This window comes from Toxorhynchites rutilus, chromosome 2, assembly GCF_029784135.1.
Source record: "Toxorhynchites rutilus septentrionalis strain SRP chromosome 2, ASM2978413v1, whole genome shotgun sequence".
NCBI lineage: Eukaryota > Metazoa > Arthropoda > Insecta > Diptera > Culicidae > Toxorhynchites > Toxorhynchites rutilus.
Window position 1 is genome coordinate 172,460,906 of NC_073745.1, and position 19,737 is coordinate 172,480,642.

Consider the following 19,737-nt stretch of genomic DNA (forward strand, 5'->3'; position numbering starts at 1 on the left):
AGTGATTGACAGGCGAATTAAATTAAATAAGTTCGTCAACAATGCAACATTCTCAAGTCAACGGTTTTACATCCAACGTCAGCGGTACCGGAAACACATCAAGTATATGTAGGGAGCTGATTTTAACATTTTTTTTAGTTTTTTAAAAGTATCAGTGCGTTACAAATGTTTTTACCTATCTGTGTTTTGGTGGTTCCGTACGAGCGAACGCATGATGGGTGCTACCAGAGCGTTCACCGAGTGGCAAAATCAAGTCTCGTCAACCTGCTTATGAGGTGTCCGAACGAATCCATAGTAGGTGCAAGACGGAGCACCGTCTCGTCAGCCTCCATATGCCTCCATGTTTGAGCGAACGCATGATGGGCGCAATGACTCTGTACTGAACGACACAGTAGATGTCAGATATAAAAACTGTTGCATGATGGAGCATCTCTTTTGCGTGAGAAGCATTAAGGTGGTGTGTATGGTGTCAGCATGATACCAGGCGCTTAAAAGGCAATTTCATTATATTTTCAAAATTTCGTTGCATTGTTAATAATATCCGAAGTGATAAACAAGCGAACCTGATAGAATAATTTCGAATTCTTACGTCAACAATGCAGTCGTATGGACACAGCCATCTACAGGGTTTTCCATTTCAGGCTTTCGAAAGTATACAGCCCTGCGCTGACAACCGTTTGACATAGCTGTCAACCAAAGCGTCATATCGTTAGTTGAATGTCTGCCATTTTACAATATGGATCGTTTTAGCATCGCACAACAAGTTAATTTAGTTAAATTATACTATAAAAATGATGAAAAACTGGCAAATGTTTATCGAGCATTATGGACGGATTTTGGTCGTCATGGACGGCCTACAGAGCACACAATCGCTAATGTAGTGCGTAAATTCGAACAAACTGGATCCGTAGCGGATATTGTGAAAACTGTGCTTCATCGTAATGTGCGTTCGGCCGAAAATATTGCTGCTGTTGCTGCCAGTGTGGAGGATGACCCGAATGTTTCGATTCCACGGCGTGCTCAGCAATTGGGCTTGTTAAACACTTCATTGTGGCGAATTTTGCATTTGGACTTGCACCTACATCCATATAAAGTCCAACTGGTACAAAAATTTGAGCGTGGTGAACGAGTGAATTGGGTGAACGAACAACAGCAGCAAAATGCTGAATTTTCGCATCAAATTTTCTCCAGCGATGAGGCACATTTCGAGCTCGGTGGCTATGTGAACACCCAAAATTTCCGTATATGGGGCTCAGAAAATCCACACGTGATTGTTGAGAGGCCATTGCGTCCGCCAAAAGTCACTAGTTGGTGCGCATTATGGTCTGGTGGAGTCATCGGGCCGTATTTCTTTGAAAATGAGGACGGCGAGGCGGTAACTGATGAGCGCTATGGCCGCATATAATCGATTTTTTTTGCCACAAATTGAAGCGAACGAAATTTGAGGGACGCATAATTACGTGTTTTGGTGATGCCAATTGGCCGTCCAGATCATGCGATTTGAACCCGCTAGACTTTTTTTGTGGGGTTATGCGAAAGACCGTGTCTATGCCAACCCTCCACAAACTCTTGAACATTTGAAAGACAACATTCGTGAAGTTATGACCGAGATACCGCCCCATATGTGCCGAAAAGTCATCGAAAATTACCTGTTCCGAATAAAGGTGTGCGAGGAAGCCCTAGGTGGACATTTGAATGATGTTGTATTTCACACATAATGGCATAAACCAAACTTTAATTTGAAATAAAAGTTTCATCGAAATTCGAATTCTTAGTGGGTTTTATTTCAATTTACTTTCGGAATTTAAAGTTGGAAAACCCTGTATAATTGTTTTAAAATGTTTCTTCTATTTGTTACTTTTGTCCGATAACAGCCTGATGTTAGTTATATTATTTAGGAATTTATTGACTGTTTACTTTCTATTATTTACTTACACGATTTACTTACCACGTTTTGGAGCGGGTGCAGTGAATATTAGGCATGCCATGAACCACGATGATGGTATTTTGCAGAGATAAATTAGGAATATTGCCCGACATTGCCATTTTCCAAAATCGCCCATGATTGAAGATAGCAAATCCACCATTTTGTTTTATGAAATTCTATATGAAATGAATGATATAGAGAATTAAGAAATTAGATATTTCATTATTAATATTGTAGCATACCAAGGCGCTTATATCAATGTAGAACAGGTGAAGCAACATCATCACTTCAATAAGAAGGGGATTACGGTTTGTGGAGCGGGGGTTCCATTTTTGCATTTTTACATGCGAGAGTAGTGGAAAAGAGAATGAAATTCTACAAAATCATCCCTTCTTTTTCATATAAATTCGCGAAAGCCGTACATAGTAGGCATCGTTCGAATAAGCATCGTAGCAGTTTCTAGAGAGCCGCCGGCAGCGTTCTGATGCTGTTTGTAAACAATACCGACAGCAATTCTAATATGGCTGAAAGTGCATTTCATATGATTGTTTCACCTGGTATATATAGAGGCGCCTTGGTAGCATACATAACAGTTCGGCTGAAAGTTCATAAGGTTGATATCTAGATGGTGCCTCTTGCAAAAACCTACTTGACTATCAAAAAGCTCCATCTTTCAATGGATACGTGTCAAAATTTTACAGCAATCGGTCGATTGGTTCGTGAGTTACAGCATTGAGAGAGAGGCAACTTTTGTTATTGTGAAAAAAATGGAAAAATCCCAAATCAATGAAAACGACGGCAAAATTGCATGAATTGGGCTTCCGCATCCGCCGTATTCTCCAGATCTGGCCCCCAGCGACTATTTTCTGTTCGCAGACCTGGAGAGAATGCTCGCTGGCAAGAAATTTAAGATCGATGATGAAGTGATTACCGAAACTGAGGCCTATTTTGAGTATTATAAAAATGGTATCGGAAAGTTGCAAGGTCGCTATAATCGCAGGTAATTATGGTAATTATGCCTTTGAAGGTAATTGTGTTGAAAAATGAAATTGAATTTTGCAAAAAAAAAAAAATTAGTGGGTTATATCTATGGTATAACCGCAAGGTTCACGTGGAACTACCTTAGCTGAGCAATCATTCGTTTGTATTGATTAAATTCTTGATTGAATGAAACAGTTTCCAAATTCAATTGAGTTCAATATATTTGCTCTGTGAGTGAAAAAAATGAACAAATGCCGTGTAAAGTCAATTCATTTATTGTGATTGATTGTTCTTCGTTACAAGTAAATTTAATGACGGACCTTTTACGTTTGGTATGATGACTAGAACAAAATATATGTACGGAAGAATTATCAAACGTTTGATGAACCAGCCTAAGGCTGAAAATCTTTCCAATAAAGACAAAAAAAAATTATCAAACGATTATTTTATTTTACATTTCCCTCTGAAGTTTACATCCCAAAAGTGTACATACTTCTCGAATCTCGAATTTGCTTGAAACTGGGAAGTTCATTCGCTTCTAGTGGCTGCACGATTTTCCCAGGTTCCTAAGTTTAGAAGATCATGTTAGGACAGACATAATCCACTCTGCACAAAGGCAAGCGAGGACAAAAGTACTCGCAGTTTGCATTTATTTGCAGAGCCGATTTCCCCAGAAACCACGGTTTTGAAGTCTGTGTTAGGGAAACACATTTCAATCGGAACAAAAATACCCCCGATTTGTATGAATTCGCAATGCCGATTTCCCCACGCTTCATGGATTTGAAGTCTGTGTTAGGGAAACACATTCCAGTCGGAACAAAAATACCCCCGACTTGCATGAATTTGAAATACCGATTTCTCCAGGCAACTTGGTTTAGAAATCTCTATTAGGGAACACATTTCGGTGGGAACAAAAGCTCCCCCTACTTTCGTGTGTTCTTTTTCTTCTTTTTGGCTTTAAGAGGGTTTAAACTTTTCAGTTCACTCGCCTCTAGGCTCTTTCGTGTGCTTGCAATGCCGATTTCGCTGCTTGGTTTTAAAGTCTGTGTTAGGGAACATTTTTCGATGAGAACAAAAGTCCCCCTACTTTCATGTATTTGCAATGCCGATTTCCCCAAGGCTGCTTGGTTTTGATGGCTGTGTTAGGGAAACCGTAAATCGGGCCAATCAAAACGATGCAGTTAGGGCGTTTAGATAACGCCTAAAATTTTACAGTTATTCAATTGTTTATCTAATGAAAAACAACATTTTGTTAGTTGCGATAGATGCGTAGAAATATTCCCTATCAAGTGATGCAAACATCTCTCCTATCCAGTACGAAATGTTCGAGCTATAAGCATTCGAAATCTTTCATTTTTTCCTGCATGCTCTGTGTTTAGGTTTTCATTTTACCCTCCATATATTCCGGTTAGACGTAGTCCCACGTCAAAATTGTTTTACTGTGTTACCTTATAATCTTTTCAGCAGAACTGTTATGTTGAATAATCACAGCCCTATCGAGCCCAAACAGCTGTTTTAAGTCCTTTCCTCTATCCATACTCCCGCAAAAACTAGTACTACTGTGTCAAATTGCACGATCAAGGCAATCAATTCACTGGTTCAAAACAACAGATGAATTGCAAATCCATTGTACAACATGAATTTCGTGTCTTGTGCTTTGTGGTATTTGGCTACATGCCACAACAGATGAATTGCAAATCCATTGCGCAAAATGAATTTCGTGGATTGTGCTTTGTGGCATTTGGCCACATGTCAACCAACCAACTCTTGTATTTTGAGCAACAAAAATTAGGAAATCACTAGACGACGTTGGTTAACATTGCTGTCATCTGAGATGAGATCGTTTTATGCCGCGGTCTTTCAGCTACCTCAGGAATTGATAGTAGCTGAACAAGCTCCAATTTTTCGACTAGAACAATTAATGTTCTATTTTCACTCTCCCTTTCCAATCTTTTGTTAGTGCTTTGCACATTTTCCGTCAATTGCATTTCTCTAGTTGTTGGGGAACATTCTACTGTACCAGTACCCTGCAGTAACACAAGAATAACATACCGTCGATGGGGGTGAGAATGGGTCATAAGGGTGATATTGGGTTAGAAAAGGAGAAAGTTACTGTTTGCGCCCAAAAAAGTTATAGCAAAATTGACTAAGGTTACATCTGCATTGTATAGAAATGAGAAATGAGCTGAGGACCACTATGCATTTCGTATCATAGCCATCATTTTGATTGTACGATATGTGCATACGCCAAAAGATGACCGGCGTTGAACAAGTACAAAGCCTTCAGAAAAATATCAAGAAGCAACTATAAGATAGTGAGAAAAAATTGAGAATGTTTGTAAAAAAACGCAAAACACAACATCAAAGGTTCTTTTCAGAACCTCCAACATGTTCATTGAGAGTAAACAGTAAACTAATCCATTTTTCAGTTAGATAGTTAGGTATTCGCGTAGGAGAAGAAAATAAAACAATATATTTAAAATATATATTGAGCAAAAGCCGCCCCCTTTGTATAGTCCTACGTCACTCCGGTTATGTCCCCGACATTACCCACCCGTCTTTTTAGCCTGCATGTGAATCCAACGAGCGAACAAATCGTAATGAATGTATTTTTGACGTAGAACTACGTCTTTCATTGAGGGTGTCAAATCAGAAAACAGGTCACGTTTTTATGAAATAAAGTTAACGTTAATAACTATTTTTGTCGCGAACGGATTTTGGCGATTGACATACTAAACGAATCGGAAATTCCGTAAGATTTGTTTAATATGCCATACAATAGAATCCCCTGGTTAGTAAATGGTTAAAATTCATGAAAACTTAAAGTGTTTCTATTTTCCCATACATTTGTTCTGTCCATTTGAGTGCTTTCCCGAACAGAGATATCAATAACGAGCAACTTATCGACGACCAACGGAGGGGAAATCGTAGGATTTAAAGTCTCCGTGAACAAAGGAAGAGGAGAAGAAAGGAGGGGAATACTTGCCTAGAGTATAAACAGTGGATCTCGCTATGACAAAGTTTCATTCGGCATCGGACTGTTGAGTAATCCAGTTCATTTTGCTTTCGCTGCGCTTCGATCTAAGATTGGACCCCACCAGTGGTAATCCAACTTGGAAATCGTCGTTTGATTTTTCTGTTCGTTTTTCGCGTTGTTCGTATCGTGTGTTCTTCTTTCCGCGTCATAAATTGGACGCTTCGCGTAGTGTGCGATGAGCAAGAAGAAGAGGAACCGAGCCTTCGCAAATGTGACACCGCACCGAACAACAGCGAATTAGGCGATTTCGGCGCGTCGGTCGAAAATGTAAACGCAACCAAAATTAAGCTCCCCCCGCTGGTGGTGAAGGCGATCGCTCTTGACAAACTCATTAGCAAATTCGCATCGATGGGATAAGGGCTTCGTTGGTGCCTTTGAGAATGCATCAATGCATATTATTCTATAATGCTGTTAAATTTTAGAAACAACTGCTTAGTAGAATAATCTCTGAAATGATTTTGACGTAGGACTACGTCTTTCATTTCTATACCGGGGTGTAAAATCAAAGTTTCGAAAACGAAAGCGTTACGCCGGAGACCGAGATTTTGAGCGTTAATAGCTCCTAAACAACTGAACGGTATGGTATGATAAACACTTCATTCGAAAGATAAAATGTCTACGCGTTATATACTTGTTACTTTTTGATCCAAAAACTTGTTTCAATAGTCTTAAAATTGCTTTCAAAACAGGCTATTGAAATCACCAATCGGTATATAAGCGAGCGACGCTCGGAAATCCACTCAGTTCTAATTGAACAGCGATTGGAGCATGTTGTCGCTGTTGCGGTGAAGCTCTTTATTTATCATGAAAGCGCGGATGAACGGTGTCACCAAGAGCCTGTAAGTGCACCCTAGGCCAGAAGGGAATCTATCAGGAGGAGAGTGATGCCACAAACGGTTCCCTGGAAAGACATCGCTACACACACATACACGCGCGGCTATTAACAGGTGGTTATCGAGTTGGCATTAACCACTGGTGGGCTTCCAGTATCGAGGAAAATGTGGAAATATCTAATCGTTACTGAGAATAATCTGCCAGTTCCTCTGCGAATTTTCAAAATATATTCATGTGAAAGAGTTTAATTGAATGTTTTCTATCCATGTTACACTGTGACCAAATATGTTTCAATCAAGTGCTATTAACAGGTGGTTATCGAGTTGGCATTAACCACTGGTGGGCTTCTAGTATCGAGGAAAATGTGGAAATATCTAATCGTTACTTAAAATAATCTGCCAGTTCCTTTGGGAATTTTCAAAATATATTCATGTGAAAGAGTTTAATTGAATGTTTTCTATCCATGTAACACTGTGACCAAATATGTTTCAATCAAGTGCTATTAACAGGTGGTTATCGAGTTGGCATTAACCACTGGTGGGCTTCCAGTATCGAGGAAAATGTGGAAATATCTAATCGTTACTGAAAATAATCTGCCAGTTCCTTTGGGAATTTTCAAAATATATTCATGTGAAAGAGTTTAATTGAACGTTTTCTATCCATGTTACACTGTGACCAAATATGTTTCAATCAAGTGCTATTAACAGGTGGTTATCGAGTTGGCATTAACCAATGGTGGGCTTCCAGTATCGAGGAAAATGTGGAAATATCTAAAATCGTTACTGAAAATAATCTGCCAGTTCCTTTGGGAATTTTCAAAATATATTCATGTGAAAGAGTTTAATTGAATGTTTTCTATCCATGTAATACTGTGACCAAGCTTCAGAAGATTATTCTTCCCCATCAGTAGGATATTTCCGTATCCAATATTGTATGCGCCCGCAATCGATTATTGCTCAGTCGCCGAAAGTTCCGAGCTCAGAGAGCTCATTCCCCTCTAGTTTGCCTTCCAAATTGCCATCGTAAACCACACCTTCCCTCGGTTCAATCACACACAAAAAGCATACTTAAGCGATATTCTGGTGGTGAGACACATTCATTTTTCGTGAGGACATCGACAAGACAACATCGTTGCCTAACGTGCTGGAGGAGGTGGACGGCGAAGGATCGACACATACACGCGCAGAACTCTTTCCGTTAGGATGCCATTCAGCATCGAGAAAGTTCCGGAAAGATCTAATCATTGCTGGAAAATAATCTGCCAGTTCCTTTGGGAATTTTCAAAATATATTCATGTGAAAGAGTTCAATTGAATGTTTTCTATCCATGTAACACTGTGACCAAATATGTTTCAATCAAGTGCTATTAACAGGTGGTTATCGAGTTGGCATTAACCACTGGTGGACTTCCAGTATCGAGGAAAATGTGGAAATATCTAATCGTTACTGAAAATAATCTGCCAGTTCCTTTGGGAATTTTCAAAATATATTCATGTGAAAGAGTTTAATTGAATGTCTTCTATCCATGTAACACTGTGACCAAATATGTTTCAATCAAGTGCTATTAACAGGTGGTTATCGAGTTGGCATTAACCACTGGTGGGCTTCCAGTATCGAGGAAAATGTGGAAATATCTAATCGTTACTGAAAATAATCTGCCAGTTCCTTTGGGAATTTTCAAAATATATTCATGTGAAAGAGTTTAATTGAATGTTTTCTATCCATGTAACACTGTGACCAAATATGTTTCAATCAAGTGCTATTAACAGGTGGTTATCGAGTTGGCATTAACCACTGGTGGGCTTCCAGTATCGAGGAAAATGTGGAAATATCTAATCGTTACTTAAAATAATCTGCCAGTTCCTTTGGGAATTTTCAAAATATATTCATGTGAAAGAGTTTAATTGAATGTTTCCTATCCATGTTACACTGTGACCAAATATGTTTCAATCAAGTGCTATTAACAGGTGGTTATCGAGTTGGCATTAACCACTGGTGGGCTTCCAGTATCGAGGAAAATGTGGAAATATCTAATCGTTACTGAAAATAATCTGCCAGTTCCTTTGGGAATTTTCAAAATATATTCATGTGAAAGAGTTTAATTGAATGTTTTCTATCCATGTAACACTGTGACCAAATACATTTGGTTTTGTGGTTTTTCAATCAATCGCAATTAACAGGATAGCTTCAGAAGATTATTCTTCCCCATCAGTAGGATATTTCCGTATCCAATATTGTATGCGCCCGCAATCGATTATTGCTCAGTCGCCGAAAGTTTCGAGCTCAGAGAGTTCATTCCCCTCTAGTTTGCCTTCCAAATTGCCATCGTAAACCACACCTTCTCTCGATTCAATCACACACAAAAAGCATACTTAAGCGATATTCTGGTGGTGAGACACATTCATTTTTCGTGAGGACATCGACAAGACAACATCGTTGCCTAACGTGCTGGAGGAGGTGGACGGCGAAGGATCGACACATACACGCGCAGAACTCTTTCCGTTAGGATGCCATTCAGCATCGAGAAAGTTCCGGAAAGATCTAATCATTGCCGCGCAACATTGGCATCAGCAGATGTCATAACGGTTGCGCAGACGGTGCGCAACCGCCTATGAAAACGAAAAAAAACTCGCACGCACACACACAACTCACACGCACACACTCGCGTAAAAACTCAACTTAAAACTAACTTAGACTAAAAACTAACTTAAACTAAAAACTAGCTCAAATCAAAAATCTTCTTCAAAAAAAAACCAATAATTTCGTAAAAAAAAAAATTTTAATAAATAAAACTCAATAAAAAAATTTAGTCTGATGAGTTCGAACAACTTGAACAACCCTATTCAGGGAGCTATACAACGCTGCACGCTACGGTATAAGCACAATAGCGAGACGGCAAAAACTATTCTATTGTACTTCTCTGTTTGATGTTTGGTGAAGATACAAATGTGACGCTCAATGGAACCAATTCACAGAACACCGGTCCAGCGTCGCTGGAGAGGTGCTGCTTCCTCGCTGTTCCGGATGCGTTGGCACTTAACTTGTCACCAATGGGCGAAAGAAAAAAAAAACAACAACCAAAAATCACTTTGGCGGAGGGGGAAAAAAAAAACTTTCCAGCTTCGATATTGTAGCGGAGGACGGACAATGTGTGTCCGTCTCTTGCAAATAATCGACGAGGAATGCGTTCTATACTTGTTACTTTCTGATCCAAAAACTTGTTTCAATAGTCTTAAATTTGCTTTCAAAATAGGCTATTGAAATCACCAATCGGTATATAAGCGAGCGCCGCTCGGAAATCCACTCAGTTCTAATTGAACAGCGATTGGAGCATGTTGTCGCTGTTGTGGTGAAGCTCTTCATTTATCATGAAAGCGCGGATGAACGGTGTCACCAAGACCCTGTTTGTGCACCTTAGGCCAGAAGGGAATCCATCAGGAGGAGAGTGATGCTACAAACGGTTCCCCGGGAAGATCTCGAAGCAGCCGCTACACACACACACATACACGCACGGAATTCTTTCCGTTTGGATCGAGAAAGATCCGGAAAATAATCTGCCAGTTCCTCTGGGAATTTAAAAATACATTCATGTGAAAGAGTTTATTTGAATGTTTTCTTTCCATGTAAAACTGTGACCAAATATGTTTCAATCAAGTACTATTAACAGATGGTTATCGAATCAGCATTAACCACTGGTGGGCTTCCAGTATCGAGGAAAATGTGGAAATATCTAATCGTTACTGAAAAAACATAACCGGAGTGACGTAGGACTATACAAAGGGGACAGCTTTTGCTAAATATATATTTTAAATATATTGTTTTATTTTCTTCTCCTTCGTGAATACCTACCTATCTAACTGAAAAATGGATTAGTTTACTGTTTACTCTTTATGAACATGTTGGAGGTTCTGAAAAGAACATTTGATGTTGTGTTGTTTCGTTTTTTTACAAACTTTCTCAATTTTTTCTCACTATCTTATAGTTGCTTCTTGATATTTTTCTGAAGGCTTTGTACTTATTAAATGTTCAACTCCGGTCATCTTTTGGCGTATGCACATATCGTACAATCAAAACGATGGCTAAAGGGTGTGTCACATCAAATTGCATCACGGAAAAAACGCTGTAGAAATTTTTATTTTTTAGGAATTATATCTTCAGCTTTCGCTTATAATCAGATAAGAGTGTATAGATCACGTTGGCCATGCTTCACTGTCATTTTTTCGTAAATTTGGAAAAATGTCGTCGAACGAAAAAGAGCGTCATGAATTAATCCTGTGCACTCATTTCGAGAATCCGGAGTTGTCACATCGGGACATTGGTAAGATGCTAGGAATCGTCCATTCCACGGTCAGCAGAGTACTAAAACGATACTTCGAGAACCTAACCATCGACCGGAAGGTGAAAAACGGCAAAAATGGATGCTCCGTCAGTGAAAAAGATCACAAGTGCGTAGTTAAGCAATTTAGACGTGATCCGAGAAGTTCGGTCCGGGATGTCGCCAATAAGCTGAATTTGTCAAGTTCATTCGTCCAGCGGACCAAGCAGCGGGAGGGCCTGCGTACATACAAGGTTCAGAAGGCTCCTAACCGTGACGAAAGGCAAAACATGGTGGGGAAGACGCGAGCCCGGAAGCTGTACACCGCAATGCTGACGAAGCCGCATTGCCTGGTAATGGACGACGAAACCTACGTCAAAGCGGACTTTCGTCAGCTGCCGAGCCTGTTGTTCTTCTCCGCAGAGGACAAATTCAGCGTTCCGGAGGAGATTCGCAAGCAGAAACTATCCAAGTTTGCCAAAAAGTACATGGTGTGGCAAGCGATCTGCTCTTGCGGAAAGCGGAGCGCCCCCTTCGTGATGACCGGCACGGTAAACGGGCAGGTTTACCTTAAGGAGTGCCTACAAAAGCGCTTACTACCACTATTGAAGCAGCACGAGGGCCCGACCATCTTCTGGCCGGATCTCGCTTCGTGCCACTATTCAAAGGACGTGTTGGAGTGGTACGAAGCCAACGAGGTCACCTTCGTGCCAAAGGAAATGAACCCGCCCAACGCGCCGGAGCTTCGCCCAATAGAGAAATATTGGGCGATTATGAAGCAGGTCCTCCGGAAGAACCCAAAAGTTGTCAAATCGGAGGCGGACTTCAAGAGAAAATGGATTTCTGTTCAAAAAAAACTACAACCTGACGTTGTACAGAACCTTATGGACGGGGTAAAGAGGAAGGTGCGAGCATACGGGCTTGGGCTCGAAGTATGAATAAAAAGAAAATGCCAAAAGTTGTTTAATAGGTTTTATTTTACTGTCTAAAATTTTCAAAAGGATCGGTCTACTGGGCGAATTTCTACAGCGTTTTTTCCGTGATGCAATTTGATTTGACACACCCTTTATGATAGGGAATGCATAGTGGTGCTCAGCTCGTTCACTATCATATATTTCACTATTGAACACATTACCGTACCTTAAACTGTGGTTTCGGAAACGAATGAATTGTAAGATTTGTAGTCTCCGCAAACAATGTAAATAAAAATGAAAAAGAACTGAGGTTTTGGCGATGAACTCTGCGATCTGTCGAGAAATAGACGAGCTATAAGCGTTCTGAAAAACCAACAGTGAATAAAGGGACGGATGACCTTTAAAATAAGAACAGAGCAGCAGGAAATACATACTAGAGGCGAATGAATTGAAAAATTTAAACCCTCTTGAAGCCAAAAAGAAGAAGAAGAAGAAAGAAATACATAGCTCATCATGTTGCTCCTTAGTTATGTTTCTATACAATGCAGATGTAACGTCAGTCAATTTTCAACATCAGTTATCAACCAAAGAAAGCAGTTCTTGCTACCGAGAAAATTCGAGAATGCCATCCTGCATACAATGTGTTGTAATTTGAAGCCACTTTCAATTCGGGAACCATGCTGAATGAAAACTGAAAACTGAATGATCAATTTAAAAGACCCCAACCACCAATAAGTTCAAAAACAAGCATAAACAAAATAAATCAGTTCATATTATATACCATATTATGTCACTTTAGAATGCATTGGTATTGTGAATAACTTTTAATAACTCTTCTTTAAAAGGTTTAATGGCCATGAAAAGCGTCGTGTTTTACGGTGGCTGGTTTTGCCACCAAAGCAATCTGTATAAACTTTTTCCTTCTTCTATCTGCTGCCGTTTTGGGATTGCGTTTGCCACTCGCTGAAACTAGTTGTTGCTACCGAACCGAATGTGTTCTGTTCTGTAGGCGGGTTTTCTTCCTATCCTCCTGAGAAGGGCCGTTTTTTTGGGTTTCGGAACACACCATTCGCTTGAAATCTAGGTCACTTGTGATTCGTTACCGCTTTGGTCCTCGGATCAGTAAATATTTACTTTCCTTTACAGCATATATTAAATGAGGGGCTTAGAATGAAAGGGGTGTAAGTGATTTGATCGATTTCTCTACATCGACTCTCTCTTTTGGTCATAACTCCGCAGCAAATACATTCCCAACTGTTTTTCACAATGTAGGTCAGAACCTCATCTATCGGATTCTATAGCAAACTTAAATTGGAACGTTTTTGCAGTTGAATAAAAAGTTGCTGAAGAGAAATCGATCAAGTCACTTACACCCCTTGCATTCTAAGCTCCTCAAATATCTTATGAAGCATAGGATTCCTTCCTACCTTCTTCTTGAATCGAAAATCGAGCGGACAGATCTGATGGGTGATTTTTATGTTTTTGGTTTCCCTTTTGCCAGTCCCCTATGGTTTTATTGTGGCTCTTCACTGGGCTAGAGGCGAATGAACTGCAAAGTTTAAAGCCTCTCAACAACAAAGAAGAAGAAGAAGAAAATACATTCATTACGATTTGTTCGCTCGTTGGATTCACATGCAGGCTAAAAAGGGTCCTTTTCAGGATCACAAAATTATCTTTAATCTAAAGAGTTTATTGTTTTGTTATCACTCGATATCCTCATCTTGTTCGGCTTCCTGTTTCGCGATTGCGTTTGCCACTCGTCACAGCTTTCACAGTTGGAAAATTTCTTCCCATCCAGCTTGTGACATGTTGTATAGTAAATTACATTTAATGCGACGTGCCGAAGCACCACTCAGTGTCGCATTGGAGGCGATTTTAATCTGTAATTAAACATTTGCGATGACAGTGGTACAGTGTCGACTTTCAATGTGGGGTCATAATTTGGACCCCGAACTCTATGTTTACAAAAATGTCCAACTAAATATGTCGCATTACTGGTCCGTCAAATTAGCTAAATGTCGAGCTAAATGTAAATTACTGTACTTTCAATCTAGAAGCAATTCGAGAATTGATGAAAATTGAATAATCGGGAAAGTACCCAACCATCAATAAGCTCAGAACAACTGCCAAATGCACATACTCATAATCCTGGCAAACAAATTATGAAAAAATCAATTTGTGTTTTATTGACGTAGGACTACGTCTAACCGGAAGATATAGGGGGTGAAATGGAAATCTAGGCACTGAACAAGTAGGAAAAAATGCAAGATTTGGAACGTTTATAACTCGACGTCTCAATAGATCGCAAAGGTTTCTGCATCAATTGATAGGAAATATATCTACGCATCTATCATAACGAATAACATTTCATTTTTCTTGAGATAAATAATTGAATAATTGTGAAATATCAAGCATTGTCCAAATGCACTATGTGCCCATTTTTGATTGGTCCATTTTGTGCTCCTCAAATCGTACCGACCAAAACGGGCAACCAGAGCAGCAGCGAAATAGAATGAAGCACGATTGGAAAGGAAAAAGAAAAAAAAAGAACGAAACATTGGTCGCAGTCTCACACATGCGTAATTCTCGAGCCAGCCAGTCAGCTTAAAAATCCCCGCTCCGCTGCCGTAACGATCATGCATTCTGTTGGCGGTACTCAACCAGTTCGGACGGCTCGGATATAAGCTCCTGCAGTAGTGGAAACAACAGTAAAAGCATTTCTCAAGGCTCTGGATTTCGGGCAAATTGTGGCAACTGCATCGTGTACAGTGAAACAGTTAGCATGACTCGAACACGCAATGCGGCGCGGAAAGGCAGCGAACAGCCGGCTGCGGATGACGTAATTGAATCGAACCCCTTCAACGAGCTCCAGAATGCTCCGGAAATTGTAGAGAAGATAGTGAAGCTACCACCAATTATGGTGAAGAATGTGTCGATGGGAAAAATAAGAAGTGATTTGTTGGACATGGACATCATTGCAATGTTTAAAATCACGCGAGTGGGCACAAAAATTATTGTTGAGAATGACAGCCAATATAACAAAGTGAGGCAGTATCTCGGTGCGTTAAAAGCTGAATACTATACACATGATCGTGCATCAGAGAAACCTTATAAAGTAGTGCTCCGAGGGCTCCCAGACATGAAGGTAGAAGAAATTGAGAATGAACTGAAAAGATATGAGCTGGAAGTGATTAAGGTTTACAAAATGACCAGACACGCGAAAGAAGTCAGAATGTATAAGGATACACTGTACCTTGTTCATATTAAAAGTGGAACAATTAATATGCAGTCCCTTCGTGAATTGAAAGCTCTGTTCCAAGTGATAATTAAATGGGAGCCCTACCGGGCAAGAAATAATGTCACTCAGTGCCTGAACTGTGGGGATTTTGGACATGGTGGAAGAAATTGTTTCATGAAAACAAAGTGTACGAATTGTGGTGGATCACACCGGCAGGATGGGTGCACGAAATCACCCAAGTGTGCAAACTGCGGTGAAAACCATAAGGCGACAGACAAAATGTGTAAGAAACGAGAGGAATACATCAACATCAGGAAAGCAGCTTCAATTAATGGCCAACCTGGCAAACACGCGAAGGCACCAAATTTGGAGACGAATGACTTCCCCCATCTTCCACGAACAATGACAACGATACCGGGATTCCAGGTGAGTGGAAATAATAATCAGAGTGGTGCACAACCATCAAACTGGGCTGGGAATCACCAAGCGGGTACAAGCCTCTTTTCCCCAGAAGAACTAGTGAAAATTTTCCTAGAAATGTCACAGAAACTAGGTGGGTGCAAAACCAAACTAGAACAAATTGAAACACTAGGAATGTTCATCATTAAATATGGACGATAATCTGTTCCGAATAGTCACATGGAACGCTCGATCGATTCGATCGAAAACGATAGAGTTCGCACACTTCCTTAAAGAGCATAAGATACAAATAGCGTTGGTGACAGAAACCCACCTTAAACCAAATGAAAAATTTATGATTCCCGACTACATCGTACTGAGACTTGATAGAATGCATGCCATAGGTGGGGGCGTGGCTATAGTAATTGAAAATACAATTTCATACGAAATGTTACCTCACTTTCAAACCACTCTGATTGAAGCTCTTGGAATAACCGTTAATACCAGCAATGGAAGAATGAAAATAGTCACTGTTTACTGTAACAAGCAAGCAATTTTGAGAAATGGGGAAAAAAGAATCCTGAAGCAGGACTTGAGGAAGATAACTACAGGAGGAGGTAACTTTATTGTTGGGGGAGACCTTAATGCCAGGCATGTTAATTGGGGAAATACGCGAAATAACACAAATGGCAAACTGCTGCAAGAAGAAATAGATAAAGGACATTACATAGTGCTCCACTCTCCAACACCGACATACGTGTCGTCAAAAGGATTCGCAACTACGCTCGATATATTCCTGTCCAACCTGACGTGTCCAGTAAGTGATCCAGAATCAATCGTAGCCCTAGGCTCAGATCACTATCCTGTGGTGGTGATGTTGGGCGAAGCAGTAAATACACGAGACGTAAAATTCCGGAGAGATTTTCATCACGTTAACTGGGTGCAGTTTCAAAGATACGTAGATAACTGCATTCATGAGGAGATCAACCCCGAAACGACTGAAGACATTGAAGAGGCGCTTAACATCATCCAAACGACGCTCCAGAATGCGGTGATAAGATACACAAGGCAGGTTCCAGTAACGGCGAGGTACGTTGAAATTGACAGGTTTACAAAATTGTTAATCGGAAAAAGAAATGCATATCAAAGACTATTTCAAAGAACCCGAAATAATAAATACAAACAACTAGTTAATAGGCTCCGAGAGATTGTTTATGTCCGTATGAATAACATTAGAAATGATAAATTTGCAAACACAGTAGCTACCCTGAAGAAAAGCTCCAACCCATTCTGGAAATTGACAAAAATAATGAAAAACAAGCCCCAGCAAATTCCACCATTAATTACAGGAAATCTAACGTTAGTGACTCCCTATGAAAAGGCCAATGCTATAGCGAATCATATATGTAATTCTCACAAACTCGGCGAAAGTTTTTTCAGCCCTTATGAAGGATTAGTGATAGAATCAATAAACACCTTAAAACGTACAAACAGTAACCTACCACTAAATCAGAAAGTAACTGCAGATGAAGTCAAAAAAATTATAAAATCCACTAGAAATATGAAAGCACCAGGCTTTGACGGAATATTCAACATTGTATTGAAAAAGATAAGCGAAAAAATGTATAAAGTATTAGCTGCAATATTCAACTCTTGCCTCAACCTAGGATACTTTCCTAAGAACTGGAAAGAGGCCAAAGTGATTCCTATTATTAAGCTGGGTAAAGATCCGTCATCAGAAAAAAGTTATAGACCTATTAGTCTACTTTCTAACATCAGCAAAATCCTAGAAAAAATCATCTTGAAGCGAATGACGGAGTACATTGAAATAAATAATATTATAAGAGCAGAACAATTCGGTTTTAAAAGAGGCCACTCAACAGTTCATCAACTGGTTAGAGTGACAAATATAATGAAGAGAAACAAGTCACTATCAAAAACTACAGCAATGGTACTAGTTGACATAGAAAAAGCATTTGACAATGTGTGGCATCAGGGTTTAGTACACAAATTGATGATGATGAACTTTCCACTATACTTGACGAAAATAATTGAAAACTATATATCAGGTAGAAGTTTTAAAGTAATAATACATGGAAAACTATCAGATTCATACCGAGTAACGGCAGGAGTACCTCAGGGAAGTGTGCTGGGCCCGGTGCTGTACTCACTATTCACCGCGGATATTCCACCTCTACCTGAGTGTGAACTCTCAATGTATGCAGATGACTATACTGTGCAAGGGAAGAATAACAAAGCCAATAATTAAGAAACTCCAAAAAGGTATGGAAATATTCTGTGAATACCTGGAAAGCTGGAAGATAAAGATTAATGCGAACAAAACACAAGTTATTATATTCCCATACAGACCATCCCCGAGATTATATCCTAAACCAGAAGAAAGAATTATAATTAACAACGTTGTATTAGAATGGTCTAATGTTGTGAAATATTTAGGACTAATAATAGACTCAAAATGTGCACCCGTGGCTGAGTGGTTAGCGTCATAACTAACATGCCGGGTGTTCGGGTTCGATTCCCGTTCTGGTCGGGGGAATTTTTCGTCAAAGAAATTTCCTCCGACTTGCACTGTGATCACGCGTATTCTAGAGCTTGCCACTCAGAATGCATTCAAGGCGTGTTATTTGGCATAGAAATCTTAACTAAGTACTAATAAAAATGACGCAAGTAATACTACGTTGAGACGGCGAAGTTCCTCTAGGAACGTTAGTGCCATTGAAGAAGAAGAATAGACTCAAAATTATTGTTCAACAAACATGTTGATGAGCTGAGACATAAATGCGATATTCTTATCAAAAGACTCTATCCTTCGATCAACAGAAAATCAAAACTCAATACAGCAAACAAAATATTGATAGTCAAACAAGTCTTTATTCCGTTAATCGATTACGCCGCTCCAGTTTGGAGCATATGTGCATTTACACACAAACTAAAACTCAAACGCTTAGAAAATAAAATAATCAAAATGGCTCTAAATCTGCCAATGAGAACAAGTACAACAGAAATTCATGAAAAAGCTAAGATAGTTCCACTTCCGGACAGAATAATAAAAATCACAGAAATATTTAAAGCGAAAACCCAGTTATCTGAGTTTGAGATAATCAGAAACATATATAATTAGGTTAGTTAGGTTAGTTAGGATTTAGCAAATTGACAGAGATAGTATTCTCAAGAATGACGAAACCAAATGGTTTATAAAATTTCGAACAAATCAATTAGGCAGAGAAATAAAGGTGGAATGTCACGTGATAAATCTCTTAAAATGTAAAACAAATATCTGTAAATTGAATATGGAAATAAATTTATATTTTATGTATGTATGTATGCCGGACGATCATTCTCATTCAAACCGTACACCACATCGGTTCGCATCACAACACATAAACAAACCAACCCAAGCAGCCATGTCTGGACATGGTAAAGGAGGAAAAGTGAAGGGAAAGGCAAAATCCCGCTCGAACCGTGTTGATCTGGAATTCCCCGCAAGGGTAGCTAGGCCGAGCGCGTTAGTACCAGTGCACCAGTCCACCTAGCCGGCGTTATATAGTTTCGGCCGCCGAAGTGATCGAGTTAGCTGGCAAAGCTGCTCGCGACGATAAGAAAACCCGCATTCGGAACAGAACACATTCGGTTCGGTGAACATCAAGACAACAACAGGCAGTCGCAGCGAGTGGCGAGTGGACAACGCAATCGCAAAACGGCAGCTGGTAGCAGAAGAAAAAAGTTTGTTCTTTATACAATCTGCTTTGGTGGCAAATCCAGAAGAAGGCGGCATCGAGGGCGTTCGAAATGGTTTTTTGACGTGGGACTACGTCTAACCGGAATATATGGAGGGTAAAATGAAAACCTAAACACAGAACATGCAGGAAAAAATGAAAGATTTCGAATGCTTATAGCTCGAACATTTCGTACTGGATAGGAGAGATGTTTGCATCACTTGATAGGGAATATTTCTACGCATCTATCGCAACTAACAAAATGTTGTTTTTCATTAGATAAACAATTGAATAACTGTATAATATTAGGCGTTATCTAAACGCCCTAACTGCATCGTTTTGATTGGCCCTATTTA

The 19,737-nt window shown here is 39.7% G+C and overlaps 1 protein-coding gene across 4 annotated transcripts in view; it reads right to left on the reverse strand.

Moving 5' to 3' along the window:
* The window catches only part of LOC129771922 (organic cation transporter protein), a 422,831-nt gene that overhangs the window by 298,079 nt on the left and 105,015 nt on the right, over positions 1–19,737 (reverse strand). For 3 of the 4 annotated variants that reach the window (XM_055776069.1, XM_055776066.1, XM_055776068.1), the window contains exon 2: positions 1,949–2,103. In XM_055776069.1, coding sequence (XP_055632044.1) covers positions 1,949–2,087 — 139 coding nt within the window. In that variant the 5' untranslated portion in view covers positions 2,088–2,103. Of the gene's footprint in view, positions 1–1,948; positions 2,104–17,760; positions 17,874–19,737 lie in introns of all 4 variants that reach the window. The other variant, XM_055776067.1, reaches the window with a different exon arrangement.